Genomic DNA, 20408 nt, shown 5'->3' on the forward strand with positions numbered 1-20408 from the left:
TGAGGATCTCTTCACACTTTATAAATATGGTCATTCCCACCTATATCTTGGGAAACAGAAGCTCTTGGACCAAGTAAGAATCGGTTTTCGGCTCCTATGCTCTTATATCCTAAAGATTTTAGTAATCAATGAAATCTCCAAGATATTTGGGAACATGTTGTATTCTATTAAAATATGGATTAGCATTCAGAAATTTGTAACCATGTTAATGAATTCAAGTTGAAAGTCACTAGCCTTTTCAAATCAACAAACACTGAAGAATAACAACTCTTAATCACTTAAAGAAGAAAAAGAAAAAATCAGGGTTTGATGCTGGAGTTGGAGTTCATAAATTCTTCTTTGCTTAAAATTAGTTCTTTTGCTTAATGCTCTTCTGCACCTTTGTGCCAGCAGGAGGATGGGAATTCCTGAAACACTTGCAAAGCTATCATCCATGCATCTTTTGTGCACACTTCTCCCCAGTTCTAGCCATTAATGACATTTAATCTCAGAGATTTAAGCTTCAGTTAATACTACCTCCTTTCTTTTGAAGTGTAATCTAAATACCACAATTATTGTGAATCCATAAACATGTTTTTCCATAACTGAAACTGCCACACTGAGGTCAACACACAGACTTGCAATTGACCCTTTTTACACATTCAAGAAGATAAGGGCAAGTTAATACTTTCATGTTTTCAGTGTAATGCCTGTTGTATTTCAATACATCATTCATATTCTTCATCTGATACGTCATTTATGATAACAGCTGTCCCTTGCAGGTCTCAAACAGCCTTGTGTTGAGATATGCCTCCGAATCGCCTGAAGACCCATCACCCCCGGAAGTCCTGGAGATAGGACCACAGCAACTGACATTGCAGAGCAATTGTCCAATGTACTTTGCCCTGTGCTGCCTCAGTCTTCACACAGTTATTTCTAGGGACGAGTTTTATTTGTAAACTTAATACAGATGGTCTGTATGGGGCTGTGTAAGTAAATAATGATGATAAGGATATTCCAAACACAGAATGGCCCAGTTAGAAGCTGGAAACTATGATCGTGATGTGATAGAAACAAAACGTGAAACCTGGAATAAGAGCCCAGGAGCCTCTCAAGGAAAGCATGTCATATATACTAAAATACAATATTATAACTGAGAGCAAGAGTTTAAATGAGGACATTATACAATAAGTAAACTAACGGAAGATGGTGAAGTTATGCAGCCCAAATCAAATGAGAGAACTGTGCTGTTTTGCTTTCCTTTTCAGCCCTCATCTTCTTTTGCAACGTCTTATAACTACGTTTCATGTAACTGTTTTGTTGAGATGCAAAAAAATAATAGTAATACATTTATGACCACGAAGAAAAAAAGGCAAAATAAGAAAATAAGGAAACTTTGGGGCACCTGGGTGGCTCAGCCAGTTGAACATCTGATTTGGCTCAGGGCATGATCTCACGGTTCATGAGTTCGAGCCCTGTGTCGGGCTCTCTGCTGTCAGCACTGAGCCTGCTTCAGATCCTGTCTTCCTCCACTCTCTGCCCCTCCCCTGCTCTCTCTCAAAAATAAATAGACATAAAAAAAAAGAAGGAATATTTTAGTTCATCTACAAATAATCTTGAAATCCCTTAGTAGTAAAAGAAACAAAGCTGTAGAAACTCAAACATCTCAGACAAAGGGGAGAGGAGAAGAAAAAAGAAACAAAAAAACTTGTATGGCAGGTATTAAGCACAGTGATTTTTAAGAGATCCATTCTGAAGAGGCTTTCAAGGCACCAATACATTCTTTTTTTCTAAAAAGGATTCTAGTGTTTAAAGATGACTGTTTTTGATTTGCCATTGGAGAATCAAAATGGAGAACATGTTTTTCTAACTACTTCAAAAATTTGTAAACATTATTAGAAATGCAAGACTTGGGTAAGACACTATGCTAAAAAATTCAGTTTCTAAGATTTAACAGGTTAAAATCAGGTAAATCAACGCATGGTAAGCAGTTCCCTCCCTCCCCCCAGGTAAAATCAGAGCTCATTAAATTAAAAAAAAAAAAAAGCTACAAGGCAACAGTATAAATCCTTGCCTAGGAATTCCTGACAGGAAAACAGATGGAAGTGAAGCAAAAGCACATCTGTAACTCGTGGCTCTAAATCTCTCATTCAGGTTGTAAGTGACATGTTGAAAGTAAGCAAAAAAACCCACAACTCGGTGGAGATCAATAAATACGGAAAGTGTCATCGGCCTCAAAACACAAATCTTCAAAGGCAGTAATTGTCCAAATAGGACTATATATCAAGGTAGACAATGCAAGTGGAATCGAAGCAAAGGGCTATTAATTAGACCCCCAGGCAAGTTATGTGAAAGGACCATCCAAACTGAATTCCTGGCAAGGACAAAAGGAAATACTGCAGAACAAAAAATGAGAACGGGCCTAACCTAGAGCTGGAATCCAGAGTGGGCTAGCTAATGGACAATGCTTCCAAAAAATGAACAGAATTCAAAAATAATGTGAAACAGGCTTGAGGCGAAAAGCTGCAAGCCAGACTCCCTGAAGTGACGGGTATTTCCACACTGTAGCTTATAGGGTGGGTCTTGAAGGGACACACACACACATGTGCGTGGTAATAAACATAAAGACATAAATAATAGTTTCTGAAAGGACTATTCAGAGGGTTTATTGCATGATGTTTCACCTGTTCTTTCGGTCAGCATTTATAACCTCCCCATGAAGATCTGTGCAATTTACCATTTATGAGAGCAGCCTGGGGTGTAAGGTGCACCATTTGGTGCTTGAACATATTGACTGTACAACAAAATCAAAGAACTATAGAGTCTGGCGAGGCTTTAGAAATCATCTAGGCTAAGCACTGTATTTTAAATACGAGAAAGTGCAGTAGGTTGGGATATCCCACTGAAAAATAATTCATTACTAAATGTGTTCTGCCATGTACACTGATAACATACACAACAGACTGAGTTGGAAAGATATTCTTTAGAGGAAGGTACTTATTCTCCTGAGGCTCTCATTGATCCACACTGTCCTACGAAATGATACTTTAATTCAGCTTCTTCACTATTTAGTGTCTCTCCCTTTTCACACCTCTTGTCTAAAATTTGCATTGGTCATACTGCTCACACACAAAAAAACTGTTCACAAAATTATCACCAGGCATGTCTCCAAATTCTTTTGACTATATCCGGGAATAAGATCCACCTTCCAAGTACAAATATTGCTAAAAAAGAAGGCAAAATAATTACGGGGATTTCAAACATCAAAACTAATAAAATATCATCTCTTCCCATTAATCTTCAGTAACCTGCCTCTAACCACCACCTGGCCCTACTACACACACACTGCCACTACCACTCTTCCACTCCCAATGACAGTTAGTTGATCTGGCTCCAAACGTGAGCCTGTGTATGCATGATGTATGCATGTGTGTATATGTGATTTTTGACACTTAACCCGCTGTAGTATGACAAGGAACTTACTTTATTCATATGTCAATCTTTTATGTTGTTGACAGCTCGAAAATAGAGATGTATCCAAGTCCCTCTTGTTTTCCAGTTCCTTCCTCAGTATCTGCCTCATCCAAATTCATATGATTTCATCTAAGTCTTTCATTTGCTTGGTAACATAGTCACGGAAGAGATGGGGGCCCTGATTTTCTCCGTTAAGAAGCTGAGCTCGGAAGAAGTAGAGCGGAAATGGAAGCCTAGATCTGCTTTCGTAGCGAATATCCATATCATTCGAGCAAAAGTTATTGATGATATCCTGATGCCAAACGTAATACCTGATTTTCAATTGCAATGTTACCTGACCTCCTTTTGGTGTGTGACATCACTGACAACTGCTTTCTTCTCAAGACAGCTTTCGTGTCTGATTTGTGACACCACTACCATCCAGTTCTCCCCCCAACTATCAAGCTATTTCTTCTCAATTGTCTTTGTGGTCATTTTCCTCTGTTTTTTCTTAAATATCATTGTTGCTTGGGATTCTATCCTTGCTCTTTGATCTTTTACTACATATTTTCTTGGGCAATTTTACATACTTCCATGACTTCAAGAACCACCAATTCATTGGTGATTTCCAAATTCATGATTCCAGACACTACTGAGCCTCAGGTTCATGTTTTCAACTGGCTGCTCTGGCAGCATATCCCAGAGCCAGGTCAAGTTCAACATGTCCAACTGTAAAATCTATGCCCTTAACACCATTTTTGGTGTTTTTTTTTTTTTTGTATCAAAAATCAGAAGACACTCTTTATGAATTTTCCTAATCTCTGCCTTACCTTCTGGAAATCACGACTACTAAGAATATAGGAGTCCCTGTCTATGGGCAAGTATCAAAGTCTCTGGGACAGGAGTAAGGAAGAATTAAAGTGTATCCAGTGATGGACTCTTGATTTTCCCTCAGGTCAAAACCTCGCAGTTTGTGAGTTCTTTGAGCCCCATATCGGCTCTGCATTAACAGTGCAGAGCCTGCTTGGGATTGTCTCTCTCTCCCTCTCTCTCTCTGTGTCTCTCACTCAAAATAAATAAATCGACTTAAAAAACAAAAACAAAAACAAAAAAACAAAGGCATCGAGGATCCAGTAGGATGGGAGCTTGTCGCGACCTTTCATGTACATCATGGGGTCAGTATTTGTAGTCTCAGTCAGTCCTAACCACAAACAGGGAAGATAAGACTTCTCCAGACGATGCAAATTTCAAGTATGTTCTAAAGGAAAAAGAATCACTAGTCTGTTAATTTGCCATTTATTGGTTATGTTCCCGTCACAGCAGAGCTCTCTCAATTGCTTAAATGCTATTTTCCCACCTCTGAGATTTCACAAGTGTTTTCCTTCTGCCTGGCGCATTCTTCCCTAGCCCTGTCATCTCTGCCTTGGAGCGTCCTCATCATTTTCAATACCCTGGATCAAAAGTTACTTTCTCAGAGGAACCTTCCATAGCCAATGGAAAACCCACCCTTGTTTCCTAACCACACCCTGTGATTTTTTTCCCCCAGTTTTGCAGCTACCACATTTGCCAATTCTATATATTAATCTGTGTGTTTTCTTATTTAATGCATATATCATTACTATTACCATTACCCGGTTGCAAGCTCAGCAAATACAAATACCAATCTCTTTTCTTTTTATTCTCTATAAAACTACTGTTTATTTAGCACAATGTTGTGTAAAACGTGTTAAGTAAATGAATACTTTGATGGTCCCACATCACTAAAAAGTTTTATAAACTCAGTAAAGTGTACACAGTTCACTCTTAATTCTATCTAACATGATCTCTGCCTTCTTGGATCTTTGCTTATATCTATTGAAGTCAATTTTGTTCCGCAGCATAGACATACATTTGTGACCATTTCTTGAAAATTGAATGACAATATCACAATAACCCCATGGGGGTAAAAAAAAAAATGAACTAACAGAGAGGAATAATATGTTCTGAAAAATGTCAGAGGAACATTTTTATGTGAAAATTATACGTAACAGCAACAGTGATGATGCTGAACAGTTTTTTAAATTAAACTTATCATAGTTTTTGCTACTGTTTTGACATAACACATTTTAAAAAAAAGATTTCAGGTCATTTTTAATCTTGTCAGTGAAATCTCCACTTAGAAGTGCTCACTGTTTGATACACGTTAATCCTAAATTATTAAGTAAAGTTAAAAACATAGCAGGGCGTGCTGAACTTAGATTTTTTAAAGGTGCATGTAGAACCAAATATTGTGAACATTTGACTAATAGATCATACGTGTAGTGGGAAATTCTGAAGATGAAACTAACCAGAAATAATGATTGAGTAAACAGATAGACTAATGTAAGAAGGACTTTCATTACATCTTTTTTTTCCTTTAAAGTAAATTCATCCATCACATGTCCTTATTTGATCTCACAATTTGTTAGCTTTTTATCCAAACACAATGGCATGACAAAATCTTGCTGTGTGGCCTTAGAGTTTTTTCTGGTGGGAAGATTCCTAAGCTACAATTCTCTCTGCCTTTTCACTTCTTTAGGAGTTTGTTCGTAATTAAAACTAAATATCCCTGGGCCAATACTTCACGTTTACATCACATTTTTAATATAAAAATTTATAAGTGGGGCAACTAAATTTTTCCCCCTCTAATGTAACTTTCAACAATACTAGGGTGGAAAGAGTAGTTTGTAAAGAATTAATTGCTATCAAATGGATTAGACCTATTAAGAAATAAGTATTGAACTCGCCCACAAAACATTCACTTGTTATATGCGTTCATCAGAAACTAACTTGTAAATCTTTTATGACATATTTAATGTAGCCATTTATATAAATGATGTCAATCCACAGTACAGCTTTTCAGAGTTGGGAGACTGTTGTTTTAAAGCATGCTTCAGTACATTAACACACTACGACTACTCCAAGCAATGGCTATTCATCTCTAGGCAAGAGGCTTCAAGAGAAATTACTGTGAATTCTTGGACTCGGAAAGAATGAGGATGCTTTTTAGAGAACTCTGTCCCCTGGGGGTGAAGGGATCAGTGGGAGACAGCATCCCTGGCCAGGACACTAGGTAAAGAATGATGTGTGCTCATGAGCTGGCCTCTTTCAAAAGCCATGTTTTCATTAGCACTTTAAGTGCAGTGATGGTTTGTATTTCTGTCCCTGGACGTGCTCAAAAGCCCGAGGGTACAGATTGGGACAAAAAAGGGATAGGCTCACGTGGAAGAAAATGAAAAGTTTGGACAAGACCAAAAAAAGCTTCCTACTGAGAGTATTTATCAACTTAACAGCTCTTCTTCTTAATAACAGAGTTTACACTGAAGGTGTCTGGCTATGAAAGAAAAGTTATTTCAGTGAAGACAAATCCAACAACAAAATAATATATTGAAGTCAAAAGTATGATTCCAGTAGCATTATTATTCTATAAAGATTGTATTCACTCAAAAGAGAACCTTAAAGGAACAAAATGGAAGCATGTCATAGAATTCTGTCTTCCTATAAATTACATAAAATGGCAATCTTAAAAACTAACCACGGTATTCTTCAAAACAAATGTTTTGCATTTCGGTTTATTTGTCCCCGTCGCCCCACCCCCCTTATCCCATGTATTCTCAAAACCTAATCTAGATGAATGCTCCAGAAAATATTTACTATATATTACTAACCATAGTTTCAACTTATTTGATCCTTAGAAAGATGCATAATTTTACATGTGTGATGTGTTTTCATAAAAAATACCAGATCTGATTCTGTTAGTGTTCCAGTTACTCCAGTGATTATGTTACTTTCAATTTCAAAATAAAATTTAATGTATAAAAGCATCTTAATTTCCCTGGGTCAGGACAATGCATGATCTTGCTGGGAACAGTGAAAACTGGTAAGGGGGTAACCTGTCAATATAAGGAGCAAACTGCCAAGTATCTAACTCAAACCTGGATAACAGTTCACACTGGATGAAAACAAAATCAACAATGAAACAGAACTCTAATATTGGAAAAAATTTAATCTCTTTTTTTTTTTCCTTTTTCGTTTTGGATGTTAAAAATTATATATGTAAGGGGAGCCTGGGTGACTCAGACAGTTAAGTGTCTGACTTGTGATTTCAGCTCAGGTAACGATCACGGTCGGTCGTGGGTTGAAGCCCTGTGTCGGGCTTCCCCTGGGCGTGGTACCTGTTTAAGATTCTCTCTCTCTCTCTCTCTCTCTCTCTCTGCCCCTACCGTGCTCGTGTTCTCTCTCTCTCTCTCTCTCACTCACTCTCTCTTTCTGTCTCTCTCTCAAAAAAAAAAGTATTATACCAGTGTGATAGTCTGAATTTATCCTACTACTTATGAATGATGGACATTAAAATACTCTTACTTCAACATTACATGATTAATTGTTCATACATATACATACATGCCTTAAGTAAGATAAATATATCTTGCCTTACAAACTCTTCCAACTCGAGAAAGGATGGTTCTATCAGAAGTAGTGCCTTCTTGCGATGATTCACGAAAGAAGAAATATATTTTATCATCATCTGGATTATAGGTGTCTGGGATAGGGAAAGTTCCAATAAATTTTGCTCCTGTTTGAAAGAAAAGAAGCTACAAATTAAAATACTGAGATAATTCAGCCAAGATAATATTGGTGTCTTTGAATGTGAAACAATTAGCAGAATAAAAAAAAAAAATGAACCGTGACTGGCATGTGGGAAACAAGACATCCACACAAATAAACATGACACAATATAGAAACATGTATTAGCATGCAGAGGTCTCGAGCAAGTTCTCTAGGAACTCCAGAGACCTGGTGAGAACACGACTGGCTGATATTCACCATCGTTGCAACTCAACTAAATTACTTAGAAAGTCCTTTCAAACTTTACATTTTCCTTTTATTTGATGAAGTCACTGATTTTAAAATCACAATGTATATGGGGAGCCTGGGTGGTTTGGTCAGTTGATCATCCAACTTTGGCTCAGGTCATGATGTCACAGTTTGTGGGTTCGAGCCTCACATTGGGCTCTGTGTTGACAGCTCAGAGTCTGGAGCCTGCTTCAGATTCTGTGTCTCCCTCTCTCTCTCTCTGTCCCTCCCCTGGTCACACTCTGTCTTTCAACAATAAATAAATGTTAAAAAAATTTTTTTTAAATCACAATGTACATAATGAAGAGCTCAGGGAAAACTATAAACACACCCCAAATTTGCTAAATTATGATGTTATTTGCTGCATTTTGTGTAATTGCTAAAGGGAAAAAAGAAATTAAAACAACTAATTAATAGTGCTTGTGTTAACTCCAGTGTAGGCTCTGGAGACAGTCTTTCCAGGTTTATATTCTGTTTCTCCCACTTACTGGAAGGGTGACCTTAAGCAAATTTTTGTCTTCTCTATGTGTCAGTTTTCTCATGCCTAATATGAGGCTACCAATCATCTACATAGTAGGATAACCGCTATGATAACCAAGTGAATTAATATATAGGTAAAATACTTGCTATCTGGTCATGCCTGACAATAAGGGTTCAATAAATGTTATTTGTTAAGATGATGTTCAGGATAATAATCGTTATTATGACCACAAAGAAGAGAATGATAGAAAATGTAGCACATCCCAATATTTGTTACAGTAATATCTAGCTGATAAAAACAAAGTACACAGTTCTAAATGCACCAGCATGGAAATATGTCCATAAAACAAGTCGAGTGAAAAACATAATAGCAACTCAACCATTTCTGTGCTGCACCAGTGATAAGTCAATTGGGGTTACTAACTCCTTTATTACAAAGTGTTGGGCATTTTTAAGTCTTGGTTTTGTAGAACTGTGAATTAACCAGATAACAGATCTGTAATGAGGTGATACTAATTCAGAAATGGTTCTTTTGATGAAGGCAAAGTAGAGAAAGAGAATACTTATTGAGTAAGGAAGGAAGGACTTCAATTAAGTAGAAAACATGAGATGGCTGAAAGGAAGCAAAGAGCACTTGTTAGGGAGGAGAAGCAGGAAACAAGACACGACAAATCGTTTCCAACCACAACCACCACACCACCACAAAAACAAAACAAAGAATACGTGGTAGGTAAAAAAGATCAACACTGCCGTATTGTCAAGTACCCCAGGAGTACTGAGAATCATCCCCCTGCTAATGTAGAGCAATAGGTCAACAGCCCCACAAACAAGACTTCATAATAGCCTTCTTCAATAAACAAAAGTTAATATTTGAATCCAAACAATGGGTAGTTCAGTCTTTATTGTCCCAGTCCAGCTGGGTCAACTGGGGTCTCCTATCCAGTGTCTTCTCTGCTTAAATGGGAAACCTTAAGAGGAAAAGTGAGAGGGAATTTTGTGTATTAACTTTCTCCCCTTTGTTCTTTATTATTTCCCTGTTCTTTCCCTGAAGTTTAGAACCCCAGTGGATTCTTATGCTCTTGATAATCTCATCTGGATACAGCCCTAAGTTAAGTAAAAAAATAAATTTTAGAAAACCATGTAGGGTTTTAAATTTTTAGTTTTCTAATTAACCTTAAAATAGCAAGTTTCATTAACAATCTCACTCACGATGTTTTAATTTTTCTCTCTCCAGCCCCTCTTTTAAATTGTTGATAAATTACAAACATTTGGTTTTGAACCCCTAAGCAAAGTAAAAATTCTTTTGTAGTCACAAATTAACATTCCTAGGCGAGTGTGATGGCTCAGTGTGGATGGCTCAGCACCTGACTCTTGATTTCGGCTCAGGTCATGATCCGAGGTTTCTGGGATCAAGCCCTGCTTTGGGCTCCATGCTAAGCCTGGAGCCTGCTTAAGATTCTCTCTCTCTCTGTCTCTCTCTCTCTCTGTCTCTCTGTCTCTCTCTCTCTCTTTCTTCTTCTCTTTCTTCTTCTTCTTCTTCTTCTTCTTCTTCTTCTTCTCTTTCCTCCCTCATCCTGCTCTCTCTCTCTCTCTCAAAAAAAAGTCTAATTTTTATTTAAATATATTATGTTTCCTAAAAAAAAAAAATGTGGACACAGATTTTCTTACCAATGCAGTATTAGGAGTTCAGCACATTGGTGAAAATGAGGAACATACTTAATTACTACTATACAATATTCAAGGTATTTAGAACAAGAAAAACCACTACAATCACAGAATAAAAAATGAATAAAAACCGACTCTTCAAACCAATTACAAATCAGATTAGGGAAGTATTAACATATGGCTAAGATATGACCAAGGAGAAGGCCCAAGTATTGATGTTTTCAATGATTTCCAAGGAGAATGTGACAATGAGCATAGAACTATGGGCTCCCACAGACATAGACAAAGGCATTAATAATAATCTATGGAAATCTGTTGGATTTACAGATGCCTAAATGTTACCTGCCTGGATGGAAAATCTCCAAGTGTCCTGCCATGTGTATTTTAAAAACAAAGAACTATAAAAATAGGAGCACTTGGGTGGCTCAGTGGGTTAAGAGTCTGACTGGACTTCGGCTCAGGTCATGACCTCATGGTTTGTGAGCTCAAGCTCCATGTAGGGCTCTGTGCTGTCAGCATGGAGCCTGCTTGGAATTCTCTCTCTCCATCTCTCTCTGCATCTCCCCCACTTGTGCTTGCTCTCTCTCTCTCAAAATGAATAAATAAACTTAAAAAAAAAGAAATACATTGGGGTACCTGGGTGGCTCAGTCGGTTAAGCATCCTGCTCATGATATCAGCTCAGGTCCTGCTCTCGTGGGCCATGAGATCAAGCCCCACATGCAGGCTCTTTCGCTCCCAGTGTGGAGCCTGCTTGGGATTCTCTCTCTCTATATATATATCTCTGTCCCTCCCTAGCTCTCTGTCCCTTTCAAAAATAAATAAACATTAAATAAAAAAAGAAATACAAAAATAAATAAAACATAATAGGTGATTCTTATAAGCATCTAAATTTAAGAGTCACTGAACCTAGACTACTATTTTGCATGTGGGAAAAAGGATATAGATAGCACTCATTAACCAAAGGTCAATAATGCAGACACATGGATGGACAAGGGGAGAGAAGACCAATGATAAATACAAATTCTTTAGTGATTAGGGCACAAAGGGGATAAAACTGAAAATATACATAAATTATAGGAAATGATTAGCGTGTATTATCATAACAAATATTTGAACTTAAAATGGGAATTCACGGGGCGCCTGGGTGGCGCAGTCGGTTAAGCGTCCGACTTCAGCCAGGTCACAATCTCGCGGTCCGGGAGTTCGAGCCCCGCGTCAGGCTCTGGGCTGATGGCTCAGAGCCTGGAGCCTGTTTCCGATTCTGTGTCTCCCTCTCTCTCTGCCCCTCCCCCGTTCATGCTCTGTCTCTCTCTGTCCCAAAAATAAATAAATGTTGAAAAAAAAAATTTAAAAAAAAATGGGAATTCACACTATGAATGGGGATTCATAGTCCTATAACAATTTCTAGGAATATGATTAGCTTGTTTTATCTTGAAATAGTTGAATGAACTTCAAAATGGGGATAAAGCAGAATTTATCATCGCCCTTAAGTATAATCTAAGTAAAAGTTCTACATGAAGTATGTCACCCTTGTAACATTAATTAATATCCTCTCCCTATTTCATGATTGAGTTGAACTTATAATTTAAAAAATACCATGGTAGTACAAAATTTACATAATCTTCTCTCTCTAGAGAGGAAATGAGAATTCAGTGACGTGAAACAGAAAATCATTTCAGGTAAAAGGAATTCCAGTGTGAGAGAGAGAGCTGCTCAGATACTCAGAAGGGACAAGAAGTTACAGGAGCAAACTGTCAGCTCTTCACTTGTTTATGGAGTTCAGCAAAAAAAAAAAAAAAAAAAAAAAAATCAATCCTACAACAAAGCATAATGTAGCGCATCTAAAAGGAGCACAAACATGGCAGGCAATTCATATTCTCCTACTGCAGAAATACACAGAAAAGCCTACTTTAGACACTGAAAAGCTTATTCAAGTGTTGCCAGGTGGTAGCGTTTGAAATGGTCAAAGGCACAATGTGACATTAGTCTACATTCCAGGAATTTTATTTATGACATCAGAGCAGGCAAGCAGAGTAGCTATTTTTCCAGTTTATGTTACTTTCATCTTTCAACTAATATAGAACATAAATGATCAGTAGATCCTAGGTGGTCATAGGTGAACAGTTACTTTATTCAGTGACAGCTGATTTTATTGGATTCTCTTTTAAATGCAGACTCTAAGTACTCTAAGACTATCATTTAGAGTACTGTAAGAAAATTGAATGATGGAGGTTTTTATTACATGAAGAAATCTAATTATGAAAGAAGAGTTTGTATAAAATAGGATTCTATTGTGTGATATAAATAATAAGCATACTCATGAGTTAAAAATATACGTTTCAAGGGGCGCCTGGGGGGCGCACTCAGTTGAGCATCTGACTTCAGCTAAGGTCATGATCTCACAGTTCACGGGCTCGAGCCCCGCATTGGGCTCTGTGCTGACAGCATGGAGCCTGGAGCCTGCTTCAGATTCTGTGTCGCCCTTTCACTGACCCTCCTCTGCTCTGTCTCTCAAAAATGAATAAATGGTAAAAAAAAATTGTTAAATATATATGTATATGTTTCAAGAGTACAGAATTTCTTTCTTGCAGATTCAGTTGAGGTCCTGTCTTAGAACTCAGATGCTAGTACTTTGAGGAAGAAACTCCTTCCTGAGTTGAGGCCAAGTTTGAGTAAAAATAGCTATCATTTAATCAGTGTGTGACATGCACAGTTGTTGAATGAAATAATTTAAAATCATACCAACAGACACCTGGGCTTTATTATAATAGCACATTTTCCCCCTCTGGCATTTAAAAGACATGCTCTAATAGGGATAGAGTTTGAAATCATGCATTTTCACAAATGGACTATTAGCATGACACTGAGAGACACTGCCAAATGAAAATGGCATCAACCCAGCTTGCAATACACATCTCTTTCATTTCTCCCTAGGAAGCTCTTTGCACACAGATGAGCACACACCATGATTTAACAAGTAGTGAGTTCCTTATTTTCCTTTCCTTCTTTTTGTAATATCTTCTTCCTACCACTTTTTAAAAATGTTATCCTTTTCAGTGGAAAGAGAATTTGTAGACAACAGAACTCTCCAAGAGAAACTTCAAATGAAAACTGCCTCCACATGTTAAAAATAAAAAAATAAAACAAAAGTTCTCCTCTACTCCAGGAAAGAAAACAAAAACATATGTATCTGAGGCATCATTGTTTGTTTTCATTTTCCAATGGTCATACTTCTAAGCTTTATCCTAAGATTCTCACAAAAACTCAACTGTGTTTGAGGAACCACTCTGGCTTGTATCTATATTCCTATTTCCTGATAGGTTCTAAGAATAAGCTGATAAAGAAAAGTGAAAAAAAGAAGTGTGAAACCATCTAAGACGTCATCTAGAATTGCCCATAATATTTCACCTTTGTAATTTTTCCTCCTCCTGGAGAGGTATTTATTCAATGGATGGATTAGTCTCTCAAAGAAGCAATCAGGATACATACTTCTTAAAGCTATTGAAACTGGATTAGGCAAAGTCCTAGAGAAATTCTGACAAGGATCCTGGGACTGGTAAGTGAAGAGGTTAGCTGATCTTGCTCTGGTTAATCCCACGCAGGACAAAGAACAAAATATGGCATTCACACAAGCATCAAGGATTTTATGGACTGCTAAAAGATTCACATCTAAAAGATTCATATTGGGCGCCTGGGTGGCGCAGTCGGTTAAGCGTCCGACTTCAGCCAGGTCACGATCTCACCGTCCGTGAGTTCGAGCCCCGCGTCGGGCTCTGGGCTGATGGCTCAGAGCCTGGAGCCTGTTTCCGATTCTGTGTCTCCCTCTCTCTCTGCCCCTCCCCCGTTCATGCTCTGTCTCTCTCTGTCCCAAAAATAAATAAACGTTGAAAAAAAAAATTAAAAAAAAATAATAAAATAAAATAAAATAAAAGATTCATATTTTTAAATGGTTAATTATCTAAACAGACACTCAACTGCAAATTTCATTTAACCTTCGTATTTCCCCTAATCCAAATGTAATATCAACGTACACTTACAAGAGCGTAATCACAAACATGTAAAGAGTAGGATTTTAAACTAAAAGTGAAACTATAGAGAGCAAAATTGAATGGGAAAAAACTCTCAAACCATCTAACCAGAAATAAATAACACAGTGATGTAATAATCCACAGAAGAAACTGATTGGGCATTGACACTGACTCCATCATTTGAAATATCAAATATCTGTCAGTTCTTTCAACCTGGCAACAAATTTATGAAACCAAGCAGTGAGTTCCACATCTACATACTATGTGAATAGTAGAGAAAATTTACACTGGTGTTGCATTATTTGATTGTGGGCTAGTGCACGTAATAAATAAGTATAATTTAGACCAACACTGTCTAATAGAAAATTCTGTGATGATGGAAATGTTTTAAATCTGTGCTGTCCAAAATGATAGCCCCTAGCCCATGTGGCTAGTAAGCGTGTGAAATGTGCCTGGTATGACTAAGGAACCAAATTTTCAATGTGTTTAATTAATTTAAGTTTACATGTGGCTAGTGTCTACTATATTAGATAGTGCAGCTTTATGTCAAGGAGTCTATATCAGTAACTGATAGGTCAGATCCAGTGTTAAGGCAAAAACAACCTTTATTCCCACAACTGCCACCAAAATGGCAGACTTGCGGTTCAGGAGATATGATACACTATTCCTTTCAGAAGTTTGGTATTGGGATGGAAGGATGGTCTGGGGGATAAGAGACCTGGATTCACATTCTTCTAGCTGTCTTAACTTATGGAATATGAGGTTGAATAAGATCATGTCAATGACAACATTATTCCTAATAATCTTCAGAATTCCTCTATCACTGTTTTTTGTTCCCCACACAACGGATGATTCACTGACCTCTGTCTTTGGACCCCATGTTGACAACAACCCAGAAAATGTATGCTTCTCAGAAGGGAGAAATGCTCCTTACACAACCCAATCTTTTGCCTTAGTATGTAAAGTACTTCCCCATTACAAGAATCTCACATAGTTTCTGTAATTTCTCCCCTACTGCATCCTAGTTTCCATGGACTGAGAAGCTCCTTGGCTGAAGGGGTCTCCTGAAGCGTCGTGCTCTTCTAATTGTGACCTGACATCTGATCTGATGCTTGCACTCACCCTGACTTCACAGATTCTGCTGAGGTCTTCCACATCACTTACCTGACCACATTTTCTCTATCTTCTCTAGTGCCTACAACCAAACCCACATTCTCAGTTTGCTATTGCATAACATGACATGCAAACATGAACCCTGTCTGGAAATGAGGCTCCAAGAGCACAGGACGTGCAGTCAAAAGAGCAGAATTTGGTTGGATCACATAATGCATTATAAAATATATATTTTAAAAAATGTGTCTAGAGCAAGAGAGACATCCCTGAGTTTTAATCTCATATCTACTAGGTATCTATGAACAATATATCTGACTTCTAATCTATCCTCAAATATAAAATGGGAATAGTAATTCTCTCAAGATTATACCACTAGATAAAATAATACTTCAAAAGTGCCTAAAATAGTGACCAGCATGGATACTATATAAAATAAATTTGAAACAGAAGAGAAGGAAATGAATTAACAAACAATAAAATAGTGTCAAGAACCCAGGGATAAGGTGATAAAGACCTATAGAAAGATGGTGGTCATGAAAAGAACAAGGTCGATAGATATTTTAAAGGAAGTAAAGGCCTCTAGTGATAGATAAGATAAAGGGAACCAGGAAGAGGAAGAAATCAAAGATAACTTCAAGGTAATAGGGTAGACAATGTTTAGAAAGTTAAGACAGAAATCAGGAAACTGGTATTGAAGGGCAGATTAGAAAGGGAAAACAAGATAATTTTAAATTAGATTCACAGGATTTTGGTTTTTAGATCCAATTAGTCTTTTATATATCTGTATCTGTATCTACATATTTTTAAAGAAAGTCAAGCAAAGGATCACAACTTGTAACAACTTGTTAAAAAAAATCAAAGTACATTAGTGGCACTAATATACTTTATTAGGTTTAAATATCTTTATTCCCATATAAAACAATCAGTTTCTTTCTTTTAAACTGGGATGAAGATGTAAGGTACCCCCCCAAAAAGTTCTTAAGGGCTCTGAGTTGCAGAAAAAGGTTTGGAAATACAGTTTTAGGAAGAAATGGAACACAGGAAGCAGTTGAAGTTCTGAGAATGGATGAGCTCACAGAATTACCATGTAGACAGAGAGAAAGAAAGGTGGTCAATAGAAATGCTAAATAGATGTCAGTGAATCACAGAGGATTCAGCGTTTTAGTCCAACCTCCTGCCTTTCTCACCTTCAAGAACAGTAATAATGATGGTGATGACAATATTGACACTGAACTGCTCTTAAAATTGTCTTCCATCAGATTTCCCAAATATGATCTTCCCTTTATGATCTAATTTAATCCTTAGAACACACTGTGAATAACTATTATTATGCCAAATTTTTGACTAAGAATTTAGATGCACAGAAAGGTTTGACCAAGGTCACAAAGTGATATTTAGGCTTTAAGCCGAGGTAAGTATATTCTACAGAAACACAGCTGTGATTCTCATCTAGAGTAGGACGCTTTTGAGAGTTACAGAACATTAGAGGCAGACTGGAAATGTCCAGGGCAAACCAGGTTATATGGTCCCCTGGGCCATTAACCACTAAGTGATCTGCCTTGAATGTCCTAGAACCATAAATGTTAGTTCTCCTAACTCTTAGTCATTTTTCTGCATTCAATCCATTGAGAATTCTCTACTGTGTATCCTTTCTCCTTTCTTCCTTTCTGCTGACTTCTCTCACTGCAAAGTTTTCTCAGTATCCAAAATCTCTTGAATTCGACCTCATATTCTTGGCTTCTTATATTCCCAAACAAACATCTTCTGTTTCAAATATTTGTTGCTGTATATTCTCACATCCGTGTCCACAGTCAATACTTATGTTCCTGTCCCACCTTTTTCCTGTTTCCTTACAATGGTTTCTTTCTCTACCCCCATTCTCCTTTAATTTTCCCTTCATGCTACTGTCAGTCACAGTTTTATAAAAAACAAACAAACAAACAAACAAAAACAAAGATCCATTTCCCTGATTAAGTTCAGGGTATGGGTGAAGGGGGTCAAAAGGCATAAACTTCCAGTTAGAAAATAAGTAAGTCATAGGGATGTAATGTACAGCATGGTGATTATAGTTAATACACATACTGCATATTTGAAAGTTGCTAAGAGAGTAGATCTTAGAAGTTCTCTCACACAAAAAAAATATTTTCAACTCTGTATGGTGATGGATGTTAACTAGACTTACTGTGGTGATCATTTTGCAATATATACAAATATCAAATCGTTATGTTGTACACTTGAAACTAATATAGTGTTATATATCAATTATATCTAAAGAGAAAGAAAGAAAGAAAGAAAGAGAAAGGAAAAGAAGAGAAAAGAAAAGACAAGAAAAGAAAAGACAAGAAAAGAAAAGACAAGAAAAGAAAAGACAAGACAAGAAAAGAAAAGAAAGAAAAAGAGCTTAACCACAGCTAACTTCCCCATGACTTCGGGATATTTACAGTTTTCTAGCCCCATCTCCCAATCTCTTCTGATGCTTCAGGCAGTCATCATCAATGAGGTCAGTAACCCTCCCATGTAATCTTTGCATGCCCAGGAGCAGAACAGCATTCAGTATGCCAAGGGTCCTCAAATGTTGTTTATTAAATGCTAAACCAACTCAAGGCTTCCTAATTTGTAATAGTCTTCACACAGCACTCAGCACAGCATGCTAGTCAAATAAGAGTTGAATAGAGATTCTCTACATTTATTAATTCAGCAGTACTGCAGACCTCTTTATGGACATGCCATTGTTAAGGAATACATACAATAATCTCTGAAAAGAGTGGCAATATGGTTTTTGCCATCCTGAGACTGAGAAAGAAAATGTATACTTCATTTTAGGCCGTAAGTAAATCTTGTTACCTAAACAGATAGATACGTTTTTCTATTGGGTAAAATCTACGAAATCCGTCTCAAACCAACTATTTTCACAAAAACCTCACAAAGCTCAAGAAGATAGTCTTGCCTTGTACAAGTGTAAAGAAATTAATGAGTAATCGCATAGCTGGAGATATTCTATATTTGTTTTCCCCACTAATAGGGTTCTCTTTTGGCCAAGGGAGATCCTATTGTTGGGTAAACAAATGGTTCAGGAGGTTTTGACTAAAGAAATGTTTTAAAGTGTTTTCCCTTTTGTTTATGTTGTCACTGCTCAAATGATACTGAGAGATAGAGAGATAGCCCCTAGGAAATGTCTACCCAGGCCTCCCCCACTAAAACCCAATATTTATGGTGGGAATGAGAAATGCTATCTGCCTGCTTAGACAGTAATGTTATGTTATTCTGCCCCACTGTGCAAGAAAGTTCTATGATAATTAGAAAACATTAGGCTATCATGCCAAAAATTGACCTCCTGTACAGCAGGAGAGAATAAACAAAGAAGTAACAAACATTAATTAATTAATCAATTAATTCATTAGTGGATTTTTTTTATCTCAGAGTTCTGTGTGACCTATAAACAAAAAAGTAATCAGAAAAACCAATGTCAATATTAATATGCTTTAAATTCTGGAGGGACATGTCAACCCAAATAAATTATCTTTAAACAAAAGAAGTCAACATTATAACCTAACCTGTTTTCATTAGGCTCATAGACAGTATTTGGCTTAGTCATTAAAAACCAGGCTGCAGGAGGGGCATCTGGGTGGCTCTGTTGGTTAAGTCTCCCACTTTGGCTCAGATCAGGTTCTCACAGTTTGTGAGTTCAAGCCCCACATCGGGCTCTGTACTAACAGCTCAGAGCCTGGAGCCTACTTCAATTCTGTCTCTCCCTCTCTCTCTGCCCCTCCCCCGCTCACACTCTGTCTCTGTCTCTCAAAAAAAGAAAGAAACATTTAAAAAATTTAAAAAACAAAAACAAAACAAAACAACAACAAAAAAAACAGGCTGCAGGGGAAAGACTGCCAACTCGAACCCGGGCTCTATAACTGACAAGTTATAAGAACTTGACCAAATCACTCTACCTCAGCTTGTTCATCTTTAAAAAGCACATAATAATAATGTATACCTCATATGCCATTGTGGACATTTAAAAAATCAATTAGAGCATGGATCAGCGTCAAGGACAACAGCACACTGTCAGTACATGTCAGCTATTATTATTATATACACAACAGGGTCTGGAGAGCTGTCTAACTTAGTGGGGAATTATATCAAATGCATTTTATTGTGTTAAGCTAAACCACTTATCCCAAAACACATTTGAGTGAATAATAATGAGCTTCTTATCTACCCAAAAGCAAAGGCAAAAAAAAAAAAAATGAAAAGTCAGAAAATCACTAACCATTGAGCCAGTAGTGCTCTGAAATGTCAGTTCTGATGTAATGGTGGTCGTGAGTAGGCCCAAGGGACCGCGTGAATGCGGTATCTTTGCCAAGGAAATCAGAAGCTGTTCCAGAGTAGAGGTACTCATCTGAGAGGGAGAAGAGAATACATAGGACTATTAAGCGTACAGCAGCAGATACTGTTTGCAATATACTACATTCAGTGCATGAACAGGAGACATTTACTGCTTAACAGGAGAAGATACACTGTGTCATAAGTATCATGTTCAAATTCTGAAAAATTTGCATGGTCATAGAAAATATAACTCCATGAACTTTGCAAGCTGACGCTAGACTCCTGAATATAAAAATGGCCAAAGACTTCCGAATTAATCATTGCAAGTGCATGAGCTTCACTTATGAATAAGCTCTTCCTTCTTTTCCCTCTCCCCCCAAATAGTTCAAGGATACGTCATAATTAGGAGTTTGTCTTTGTAGCAACACATGCAAAAAAAAATATTAAAAAGCAAATGCCATAATGAGGAATGGATTGTGTAATTAGTATTTACTTAA

At 37.2% G+C, this 20408-nt stretch overlaps 1 protein-coding gene across 4 annotated transcripts in view; it reads right to left on the bottom strand.

Annotated features, from left to right (window-relative positions):
* Positions 1 to 20408, bottom strand: part of SEMA3D (semaphorin 3D) — a 200853-nt gene that overhangs the window by 52584 nt on the left and 127861 nt on the right. For all 4 annotated transcript variants that reach the window (XM_043588732.1, XM_043588731.1, XM_043588734.1 and 1 more), the window contains exons 7-8: positions 19856 to 19984; positions 7881 to 8023 (exon numbers count right to left, since the gene is read on the bottom strand). In XM_043588732.1, coding sequence (XP_043444667.1) covers positions 7881 to 8023; positions 19856 to 19984 — 272 coding nt within the window. The remainder of the gene's footprint in view (positions 1 to 7880; positions 8024 to 19855; positions 19985 to 20408) is intronic.

Source organism: Prionailurus bengalensis, chromosome A2 (assembly GCF_016509475.1).
Source record: "Prionailurus bengalensis isolate Pbe53 chromosome A2, Fcat_Pben_1.1_paternal_pri, whole genome shotgun sequence".
Classification (NCBI taxonomy): Eukaryota; Metazoa; Chordata; class Mammalia; order Carnivora; family Felidae; genus Prionailurus; species Prionailurus bengalensis.